The 12,292-nt window shown below is 37.7% G+C and overlaps 1 protein-coding gene across 4 annotated transcripts in view; it reads left to right on the forward strand.

The window, feature by feature from the left end:
* The window catches only part of CMSS1 (cms1 ribosomal small subunit homolog), a 371,710-nt gene that overhangs the window by 349,570 nt on the left and 9,848 nt on the right, over positions 1 to 12,292 (forward strand). For all 4 annotated transcript variants that reach the window (XM_031661910.1, XM_031661917.1, XM_031661928.1 and 1 more), the window contains 4 exons: positions 3,397 to 3,468; positions 5,274 to 5,403; positions 9,321 to 9,380; positions 10,728 to 10,830. In XM_031661910.1, the coding sequence (XP_031517770.1) occupies positions 3,397 to 3,468; positions 5,274 to 5,403; positions 9,321 to 9,380; positions 10,728 to 10,830 (365 nt within the window). The remainder of the gene's footprint in view (positions 1 to 3,396; positions 3,469 to 5,273; positions 5,404 to 9,320; positions 9,381 to 10,727; positions 10,831 to 12,292) is intronic.

A 12,292-nucleotide genomic window follows, 5' to 3' on the forward strand; every position in this document is an offset into this window, starting at 1 on the left:
CCTCCCGGTAGCTGGAACTACAGGGGCCAGCCACCTCGCCCGGCTGGGTTTTGTATTTTTAGTAGAGGCGGGGTTTCACCCGTGTTGTAGGATGGTCTCGATCTCCTGACCTCGTCATCCACCCGTCTCGGCCTCCCAAAGTGCTGGGATTACAGGCTTGAGCCACCGCACCCGGCTCCTCGTATATTTTTATCCCACCTTTCTTATTTGTTTTAATGCTTAACTGTCTTTCCCATTTTTACAGCATCTTGTTCTTGTTTCATAGTTGCAAAATCTTCCCTTATCTCTCTGAGGATATTAATTATCATTATTTTGAGGTACCATCCCACTTTTCTCTAGGTTCATTTTTCTTTTTGTTATTTATTTGCTCTTGTGTTGGAGACTTTCCTTAGATGACTGATGAATCTTAGCTATCCATTCTTACTGAAGAGAGAGACACTGAAACATTGATGAGTGGGGTTTGTCGATTAGTGTATTCATGGTAGGGTGACAGGATAACAAGATGGATTTTTTACTATGGAACTCCCAAATGTCACTCTCTGATGGTATTTCTTTTAGGCCATTACATTTTTCCGAAGAGGCATTCAGTAGTCTCCTGCCTGCAATATATAAGCATGGAATAGGGGCAGGAAATGGAGACAAGCCTCTGCCTCTGCCCTTTCTCCCCTGGCCCAGCCTTGATCCTCTTGATCTCTTAAGAGAATAGATCTCCAGTTGGCTGGCAGGACAGGCAAGGTGAAAGGAAGCAGTAATGGGATAGTTGCTTGGCTACCAGGGTAGGAGATACCACCTAGTAGGGGACGGGGGTAGCTAATCATTCTAAATATAAACTTTCAGCCAATCTCTTTCTTTTTAACCCTTCACTCTCTGTAGTACTTTGTGCCTCCAAATACTGGACCTTCTCAGAGTTCAGCGAGTCAAAGACTCACTTATTGTTAGCTTCTACCCCTTCTGAAACCCAGATGCTAGCTTTCCCTCTGTGCCAAGTCACTTTTCTCCAGCTCCAGCCACTTTCCATTTTCCAAAAAGTTGTTGAAATCTCTCCATTACTGTTCTTTCTCCTGGTTTCTTGGGTTTTATATACATCCTGCTCAACAGGTCCTTTTCAATGCCCTGTATTTTCAGTTTACTGGCATTTTGAGGTTCATTTGCCATGTTTAACCAGGAGAATCATTCTTAAAGTAATTTTTGATACTTTAAGGAATTGAAAATATGCTCTAGTTGCTTCCCTTAAAAGCCACATTTTTTTTAGGGGAGTGTGATTCTTCAGACCATGTATTTAAAATTGCTACATTTCATATAAAGAAATGACATTGCTTATCAACTGTCAAAGTCACACAGTTTTGGAATTGATTTCCAGAAATGCTTAGTGGCTTGGCTGGATTCTTCCTACCCAGCCTCCCTGAGGGTAAACAACAGCATTCATAAGGCAGTTAACTAAATGTAAGAATTTTCAATACTGTGGATTTGAATTTCTCCATAAAGTCATCTTACCTCTATGGAAATTGACCCCATAAAATTGGCCTCTTCACTGGCACCCTACCACAGCCAGCTAAAGTAACTAGTCTCCAAAACCAAAGATTATTTTGCATTTCCTTTAGGATGATGTAAGAATTTGAACCTGTCATTTACCTGAAGCAATATCATGGCTAAAGCAGTTCATCGAGCATGTTTCTTTTTCCTTTGCATGATTCAGAATTACATTTTTGTTTTTTCTCCCAGAATTAAAGAGTCCATATTCTTAAAATTGAGCTTATTTCTAGATTTATGTCATGTTTTAGTTCATTGGCTTTGTAAACCTAGCACAAATACAACCAGTACACTAAACTGGGTTCCTCGAGAACACCTCCATACGCTAAATAAGAAGATGAAACAGGTTTCTAAATACGCTTCCCAAAAACCTTGATACTGGTGGAGATAATACAGTATAGTTTAAGGGATCTGCTAATCATATCCCGGCCTTTGCCTTAGGAACATGAGCTGAGCACTGGCCTGGTTTGTAATTGTACTCTTATGGCCATCTGGCAGCTTCTGTGACATATTAGTGGCCTTGGCACAGTTTCTAATTGGCATGTACCAGCATCAAATTGGCATGTATCAACATCCACAAGACAGTTTAACTTTCTAAATAAAAGAAGCCATATCTCTCTTTTCTTTAGCTATGATGCAATTGCTCTTTGCAGGTTTTTTTGTTTTATCTGAAAGGAAACTAAAATTTCAAGATTTCCCATGTCACTTTAATCCTGAACTTTTTAAATCTATTTCTGTAATAACTAAAAGCGAATCTTGAAACTGCTGGTCTTTGGCCCCATGTCTTGAAGAAATTATGTAGTATTATATCTTTCTCTCTGACTTCAGGCCATAGACATTCTCAATCTGCAGGCTGTCTGCAAGCTTTCATAGAAAGATTCATCTGTAATCATTTTAACAGAGCCAGTGGAGACAGGATTGCTTCAGTTAGTAGCTTATCAGTTTAAACTGCATATTCTGTGGTTGGAATGGAAAGTTAATCAAGGAAAACTCAGAATAAGTTTTCACTTACATTTTATATCTTACTTGGCAACTTGTTTGACAATGTTGCATAAAAGGTCCAGCACAGGAAACATTTTATACTCCTGCTTATGATTAATAAATATGGAATCTGGGGCATTCTATTTTATAAATCAAGGTCTTAGTCCAAATTTCCTGTTTTTCTACATTAGAAAAAAACCCTCAGGGTAAAAATAGCACTAAACTGTATCGGGTACTCAGGGGTCAAGGCAACAGGCAGAACAGATTACTCTAGATACTGTGGTGCTGAGACTGCTATCAGACTAGTAGCAAAGACATTCATTTTGTAGTCATTATAGTAAAGGCATTTGATGCAGCTGGTTTATAAAAACGTAAGTTAATATATCCCACTTTGGATTTTCTATGCTTATTGAAAAGAGGAAAGGAATGAATAATACAAACCAATAAACCAGTGACTTGGAAATGTAGGCTCACACACAGCTAGTTCATGGAAAACCCTAGTCACTCTAGTCAAAGACTGTCTTACCACATCTTAATTTTAATCACATCGATTTCTGCTGTATTATACAAGCTCAGTCACTGTCTTCAATCTCCAATACCCTGCACTTCCACACCAAGCACACATATATACTCACTCACACATATATCTTTGTTCAAAGATTTTCCAGTCTTAAGTCATCTGCACTTTCTGACTTTCTCAAATTCTCTCACCCCAACCGCTGCATAGTAACCTACAGTAGATCTTCCAGCATCTCTCTTTCTGTAGAATATTACCAAGATACTCTGAAGAATACATGCATGGCAGAAAGTACTTTGGGGTTCATACCACTAATTGACACTTTATCATGAAAAGATTAAAATGTTCTCATTTGTATTTCTTAATAGCCTAAAGAATGTTTTTTGATACAACCAAAGGAAAGAAAAGAGAATACCACCAAGACCAGGAAGAGGAGAAAGGTAATATTAATAATTTCTTAAATTTGTATGGCTCCACATGGTTTCCATCACATTTTTATATGTCATACTTCCATGAGGCAACTATTGTAATCCCCACCTAAGAGATGCAGACATTGTAAGATTCCTTGAGGTTTGGTGACTTTCCGAAGGTCACTACTAATAAGTGTTTCTGTTGGAGCTAAGAATAAATTCTTCTGACTCCTATTTCGGTCTTGTGGAGTGCCAAATATCTTTGTTACCCACCCTATGTTTTCAGTGTGGTCAGATGTCAGCCATAGGTTTCTAATTCTAGAAGGAGTCCAGAGCTATCCTCCCCCAGCCCTTCTGGCTCTGTCCATGAAAAAAAATATACCAACCTCCTTTTTGTACTCATTCCAGATTTGAAGACTTTATACCTTAAAGTATGACTAAAAAGAAAATAATAAGCAGATGAAGGTAGTATGAGGCACTTCTGACTAATTTGGAACCATAAATTAAGTCAAAAAAGCTCCCCTCCTCTTGCATTTTGATATTTGCCAGTGAACATAGGAAAAACTTTCTCCTATACAAACTTTTTTATGGCTCAGCCTTGGAGAAAGTATGGTTAGCTATGACCTTCTCCCACAGTTGTGAAAACAGCGGTGTAATTCTCTCCCTGCCAAGAGGGGTCTACTCCTGAAGTCAGCCGAGGAAATACGATTGGGATTAGAGGAAAGAAGATGGACTCAAACCAATTACTTAACAGCAAGCTTTTAGAAAACTAAGAGTGTGTGTGCATATGTTTTCTTTTCTTACAAATGGTCAAATAGCAAGATGGGAGATGCCAAATTGGCTGAGGTTTGGCAAGTCCTTAAAGAAGTGACTTTAACTTCTCTTTGATAATTTGTACACTAATGGCCTTCAGGAGTGTTAAGTTCTTGGTGGCTCAAGGTCAAAACTCTAGCTAGATAGTTTATCCTTGACTGAGGTCACGCTAAAATGTGCCCACTGATGACATATTTTTAAAAGTTAATTCCTTTGACAGAGCCTTGACCATTCTTGACAAGTGTATAGAAACGAGGATATTGTAGAAGGAGGGGAAAAAGTTGGGATCAGGGGTGGGGAACGCTCCTTCTGGATCTTTGATGGAACATTAGAAGAAAGTGAGAAGGGAAGCTTATGATGGAAATAAATGAATGATTGTGGGTTTCTACTACACTGCAGGCATTCAATACATGCTACACAAATGAATCCAAATCAAAATCGATGTTGGAAAGTATTTCCTGTAATATTTTTTTCTACTTTCCATAGGGCCACTTTAATACTGTCAGCTATCCAAGACCTGAGAATCAAGGGTGTTAAGTCCCCTCCTCAGTAGGCTCCTATGCTCAGATTCCTACTGTAGGTTTTACACTAATGCCAGAAATCCAAACTAAGACTCAGCACCTCACAAAGCAGGTTAGGCAAGAAATTCTTAAAATTCTAATCCTACAGGAATATAAATCATCTAGGGCTAAAAGAGAGCTTTCCATAGCAATGAGATTTCTTTACTTTTAACAGAAAATAATACCCTAGTATGGAGACGCCTGCAAAAACGTAGTTCTCCTGGAAGTCATGGACCAAGAGTTGCAGGAAGCTTTCTAGATCATTGTTTTCATTTTTCAAAGCAATAGTTATATCCAAGAAGTATTTAGTGAATTTTCTCAAATGTATTTATTAACACCCACATTCACACTTGGCTAACATCAAAAGCTATGTGCAGTTTAAATGCCAGAGGAATTAACCTATTCCAACCAAATGCCATTTTAAAGTATGTCCTCCCATTTTTCTTCCTTCTCGTATCTTAGAAGAAAATTACTGATGTGCTTGCAAAATCAGAACCAAAACCAGGGTTACCTGAAGACCTACAGAAGCTGATGAAGGACTATTATAGCAGCAGACGCTCGGTGATTGAATTAGAAGAACTGAACCTGCCAGGTATAGCCAAGCTTCAATTTTCCTAATGACAAGGAGCAAAACATAACTGTCTATTATGGTTAGGTGTCTCAGGCAGTCAATTAACATATTTTCCGGCGGGTGTGGTGGCTCATGCCTGTAATCCCGGCACTTTGGGAGGCCGAGGCTAGAGGATCGCTTGAGCCTGGGTGTTTGAAACCAGCCTGGGCAATATAGTGAGAAGTCATCACTATTAAAAATAATAATAATAATAATTGTTTAAAGAGACATATTTTCAGGCTGGGCATAGTGGCTCACGCCTATAATCTGAGCACTCTGGGAGGCTGAGGCGGGTGGATCACTTGAGGTCAAGAGTTCGAGACCAGCCTGGCCAACATAGTGAAACCCATCTCTACTTAAAATACAAAAATTAGCTGGGCGTGGTAGCACACACCTGTAATCCCACCTACTTGGGAGGCTGACGCAGAAGAATCACTTGAACCCGGGAGGCCGAGGTTACAGTGAGCCAAGATCGCACCATTGCACTCCAGCCTGGGGAACAGAGTGAGACTCCATCTCAAAAAAAAAAAAAAAAAAAAAGGAAACATAATACTTCTTTCCTCAATCTAATAGTTTTAACTGATAGATTATATCAAATAGTTTTAGCTGATAGATTATATCCTTACTGGATGCTAAACAGTCTTTTTCAAATCTAATACTAAGATTTGTGATAGTATTTTTTTTTTTCAAAAGGCTAATTGTTGGGTGTGCATTTTTTTAACAGACTATTCAACGAGTAGGAATTCGTCATGAGGATAGAAGTTAAAGTACACATTTAAAAGTATATTTGTGAAACACTGATTTACTCAACTCTTATAGACAAGAGCTTTAGCCTTAATAAGTAATTTAGTTTTGTTGTTGCTCTTATCATGGATTTCTAGTCATGGTTTTTAGAATAGTATTTTGGGTTGCAGGCCAGACTCTTTCAAGCAAACTATCAAAAGGTAGGAACAAAATTCTGCATGTTTTGCAAGGCTGACACTTTGCCTCAAGGGATTCTTCAGCCTACTAGAGTTTTAGATCCTCTGCTTTGGTGTATTTATAATTAAGCTAAAAGATACTGCAAGATGTAAACAGCTAATTTTAAAAATATATATATTTATTTTAGAGACAGTGTCTTGTTGTCTCGTCCAGGTTGGAGTGCAGTGGCACCCTCGTAGTTCACTGCAGCCTCGAACTCCTGGGCTTAAGTGGATCCTCTCACCTCAGCCTCCTGAGTAGCTGGGAATATAGCCATGTGCCACCACACCCAGCGTAAACAACTACTTTTAATTAATTTCAAAATTATGATGCATCCTTTAACTCTTTTAGGCAGGCATGGGAGAAATAGATGTTGTCATAAAATCAAACCATAAAAAGTTTGGGTACAACTGCTTCAGATGAGCTATTTATAGACTACTAGGGATATCTAATATTGCTTTTGGAAAAAGTAGAGGGTGGCTTGATTTCCTTTTTCCATTACAATTTTATGCTTTCTAGAAGCTTGAGAAGCTGAAAAACAATCTGTTCCCTGAATTTTTATAATTCTTTTGTGATATCCTTTTTTAAAAACACACATTGGGTCTGGAGACATGAGTGCCCTGTCTGTTTGTTTTCCAAGGAGATTACCCTTTAGGGAATTGAAGGAGTGCATTTGCACATGAGCAGGATCTGGACTTTTAGACTTACTAAGCCCAGACAGTTCCAACAGCAGTTAGAATCCACTCTTCTCAGCCCACCACTGCCTCTGCTGTGAAAACTGTGTCCTGACTGCACTATCACAGGAACTATTCTAACAAAACCACTTTTGAAGCTTTAACTGAAGTTTGATTTTTACTGTGACTCAATGGTCAGTTTTCCATTCTAGTTCTTTGTTAGAGCAACTGAACTTACGAAGGATTTGTGAGCAGTGGGACCACTGCTGTTCTGTAACCTCATGGAACATCATAAACCTTGCTCCTCTCTAGAGTTATAGGGAGTCAAAGCTCAGAAGAAACTTTTAAGGAGTCATTTGAGTTCCATAGTGAATTTGTTTGATATTATTGTTTTATTAGAGTTCAGTAATATAGTTAGGCAAGAATGTGTGGTTATGGGTCGGTTGGGGAGGAAAGAAAATATGTTTGAAATAATGTTATAACCAAAAAGGACAGGTTTTTATTTTCAGTTTAAAAAATTAGGCCATTTAAGACACAATAAACTGAGACATCAGAGGAAGGTTTGGGAGAACAGGCACTGGTCACTACACTGATGAGACCAAGAACAGAGAGGAGATTTAAGCTAGATGTGGGGAAGGAGATACAGTGGGTTATTTAGAATAGGCTCAAGGAGGGACATAAATACCCTTATATATACACATATAAATAGATATAAATAATAACATATTGTTCCTATTTAGTTTGTCGAGCTTCTAACTTGGTTTTGATTTGAGGTTGTTTGTGTCTGTAGGGCACGAACATGTCTTTTCAATTAATATTGTGCACTGTACATTGTTAATGTCACACACACGGGCACTGAATTAGGATTTCAAGGCTGGAGTCACCCGGAGCTAATTAACCTCTCTGCTGTCTCCTGAGAGCTGCAGTGTGGTTTAGATTAGTGATTCCTAAATGCCTATAGGCTAGCTGCAACTGAATCACCCAGGAACTTAAACATCAGATCCCCAGGCCTATCCTCAAGAGATTCTAATTCACTATGCAAAAGAGACTCCATCCCAGGAATCTGTACCTTCAGTTCTCCAGGTGAGTCTGATCATATCCAGACTTGGGACATTATAAAGACCACCAAAGGCTCCACAACAATACAGGAGAAAACAGCTTTGAATTACTCACTTAATGAGTTATATGTGCTGGGTCACAACATAAATTTCATTTTGGTCAGTCCAGCCCCTGTTTTATTTTAATGTGTTATATTGTTTTTTATTGTATTGTTATGTCGTGTTGTATTTTGAGACATTATTACCATTCTTCCCTAATCCAAACTCTATTTTCATATGATAGGCATTTTAAAATATATATATATATATATATTCTTATAAAATATGTCATCCTGTGTATGTATATACATATTAAAGTGTATCTAAAATGGCTCTGTGCTAATGCTTTCATTCTGTTTCTTTCTTCATTTGACACTTTTTCCAGATAGGACTCTGTAGTTTTATGCATGTCTAGTTCATTGCTTCTAAATGCAACATAATATTCCAGCGTTTCCATCTGTCACATATACTCATCCATTTTCCCAGGTATGGACACTTAGGTTGCCTCAAGCACCCTGGTATCACAAATAATGCCAAGATGCATATCCTTGTGTGTGTACCTTAATAGACCACGCAAGAATTTCTTTCTATTATTTACTTTGAGTTGAAGTGATAGAATTATAGGGTATATACATATTAGCATTATTACTTTCCAGAATATCTATACCAGTTTACACTTCCACTTACAGTTCACAGGAGTTTCCATCACTTTGCATTCTCAACAACACTTGGTATTATACATCTTGCTAATAGTTGCCATTCTAATGAGTGTGTAAAGTGTGATCTCATTATATTAACATGCACTTCTCTGATAACTAGTGAGTTTGAACATCTTTACATAGATTTGTTAGCCACTTCATTTTGCATTTGTGTAGTCCCCATTTTATGGATTTGGAAAATAAAGGTGCTTCATTAATCTGCTGAGTGATATAAGAAGCTCCTACTTCACTGCTCTAAGAAATTACGGGCAGCTCCGTGAGAGGTTAAAAGTTTACTTGTTGCTGCTGCTGTTATTTTAAATATAGGCAACACTTTAAGATATATAATGGGCCCCAATTCACTAATATTTTACAACCTTATACATCACTCATAACTCACATATAATCTATTTTGATTGTGTGTGTGCATTTACAAAATTCTCTGTATACCATGTTTATCATATTTCTAGACTCCTGTTTCCTCAAGGCCAATGATTTGACTCACAGTCTTTCCTCATACCTAAAAGAAAGTGAGTAAACTCTGATTTTAATCTATTTAAATTTATCCTTATTTTGCTCTGGCTTTGGAAATTTAGGTTTTGGTCTCGTTTTTGTTTTATAATACATTAGGCCATTGTTGCTCCAGGAATCCAAAGAATGGTGTTCTAGTCCCAGGTCCCCCACCAATTTGCTGTTTGACCTGAGATGAGTCACTGAGTACTCCCCTGGACTTAATTTGTTATCTGAAAAATAGGGAAGATGGACTATGTGATATGTGTTCCATCTGTGAGATTCTGAAATTCTATTTGCATGTTTAGAACTCAGACCATGGCTATAGTGAAGCCAATCTATCTTTTCAAAATGTATTTTTTGGGAGACTGGAGAAGGACAGGATCTCACTCTATCTCCCAGGCTGGAGTGCAGTGGTCTGGTCATAGCTCAGTGGAGCCTCAACCTTCTGGGTTCTGACGATCCTCCTGTCTCAGCCTCCCAAGTAGCTGGGACTACAGTTGTATGTCACCACAAGCAGCTAATTTTTTTTTTTTTTTTTTTTTTTTTTGATTATTTTTGGTAGAGACAGAGTCTTCCTATGTTGCCCAGGCTGGTCTCAAACTCCTGGGCTCAAGAGATCCTTCCCCCTCTGCCTCCCAAGGTGCTGAGATTACAGGCGTGAGCTACTGTGTCTGGCCCTTCAATATGTATTATATGTAGCCAGCAATAACTAAATTATTCATATCAACTGGTCATTTATTTATGGCCAGCAATGAAACAGTTTAGATATAGAGCGTTTCCATTCTTCTTTCAAACTACAAGCAATTCTGATGACACTAAACTTGAGTTCATAAACCTTTCTTAGCGTCAAATTCAGAAAATGTAAATCTAGGTAATAATAGAATCAACCTCACTAGATTATGAGAACTAAAAAGAAAATCTATGTAAAGTGCTTAGCACCATGTCAGTATTTAGTAAATGTTTGCTGTTTTTAAATGTTTGTTCCATTTTATATCTTATGTTGAATTTCCCTTTAAAATTTAACATGACTGAATCAGAATTCATTTCCTATTTAATCAACATTGTGAAGTATCAAACATAAATTAAAATATCAAAAATGTAATATTCCAAATTTTTTTACTTAATTTTAAAATTAGTCACATTTAGGGACTTGGCATGTTTGTTTTGTGTTATAAATTAATGATACTTCATTTTAATCTAATATTTACAATAACCAGAAAATTGAATTATAATTGTAATTATAATGAACCATGCTCACTGTATTTTATTTTACTTAAACACTCAACAAAGAAGAAATACTCAACTTGGGAGGTGGGCCCTGTTTTGCCATTTTTCAAATAATTGTTTTGTGGTCTTTCTTCCAGTCTGTCCTAAGTGGGTAAAACTTAGGAAAAACCACAGTGAGAAGAAATCCGTCCTGATGCTGATCGTCTGCAGCTCAGCCATCCGAGCCCTGGAGCTCATTAGGTTGGAAGGTTCACCTATTCCATATCATAAATGTTTTCTGAATAACTGATATATGCCAAACTATTATGTTCTATGTGCTGGAGATGTAGCAATAAACAAAACAGAGTCCCTGCCCTCATGGAATTTATATTTCAGTGGGGGAGACAGATAATAAACAAATGAAGATACATCATAACATCAGGTACACTGATATGTAAGGAAAAAATCAAGCATGGCAAAGGGATATAAGTAGATCAGGACTACTTTTAAAAGGGTGGTCACAGAAAGCTTCTCTAAGGAGATGACAATTTGATCAGAGACTTGAACAAAGTGAAGAAGAAAGCCCAGCAGCTATCGGAAGAAAAGCATTCCAGGTAGAGGGGAGAGTAAGCACAAAAGACCCCAAAGATAGGATGCCATTGTAGGATTTTGAGGAGTTACTTGATCTGAATCATCATTTTAAAGGTTCCCTTTGGCTGCTGTGTGGAGAGCACACATTATAGAGAGCACGGGTAAAAGCAAGGAGATCATACCCCAAACAACCAGTTAGAAGAAAATATCTGACTTAAAATAGTAACAAGAAAAGACAGAAGCCAGGCACAGCAGCTCATGCCTATAATCCTGTCACTTTGGGAGGCTGAGATGGGAGGACTCCTTGAGCCCTGGAGTTTGAGACCAGCCTAGGCAACATAATAAGACCCCATCTCCATTATAAATTTAAAAAAAAAGAAGAAAAGAAAAGAAAGAAAGAAAAGAAAAGATAGAATACCACGGAATACACTTATCAAAACTTATGTACAGACAGTATCATCTAAGGGATGCAGAAAACTTGAACAAACAAAAATGTATACCATATTCTTGAATAGGAAAACTCAATATTGTAAGCATGTCTGTTTTACTTAGGATAGCCTACAGATTTCACACATTCCTAGTTAAACTCCAATAGAGTTGTTTTTTTTTTTTTTAACTGGTTAAACGAGTTCTGAATTCTTATGGGATAATATACAACTAAAAATAGGCAAAGAAATTCTGAAAAATAATACTAATGAGAGGATTATATCACTAGAGATTACAAATTATATATACATATATATACACACACACACTCTCTGAAGTCTCAATAATTAACAGTATGGAACTGGCACATGCATGACAGATCAGACGAGTGGAATAGAATTGAAAGTTCAGGAACAGACCCAAATGCATATGAAAATGTAGCACATGCCTAAGGTGACAAATCAGAAATCAGTAGGGAAAGATGGATTGTCTAATAAACGGTGTTGAACAACTGAGTAGCCATCTGGAAAAGCAAAGTTGGATTCATATCTCACTGCTTATAACAAGATAAATTCCAAATGGAACAAAAATTTAAAGGTAAAGATTATGTTTTAGGCCGGGCACGGTGGCTCACGCCTGTAATCCCAGCACTTTGGGAGACCAAGGCGGGCGGATCATGAGGTCAGGAGATCGAGACCATCCTGGC

Source organism: Papio anubis, chromosome 2 (assembly GCF_008728515.1).
Source record: "Papio anubis isolate 15944 chromosome 2, Panubis1.0, whole genome shotgun sequence".
In the NCBI taxonomy this organism is placed as follows: domain Eukaryota; kingdom Metazoa; phylum Chordata; class Mammalia; order Primates; family Cercopithecidae; genus Papio; species Papio anubis.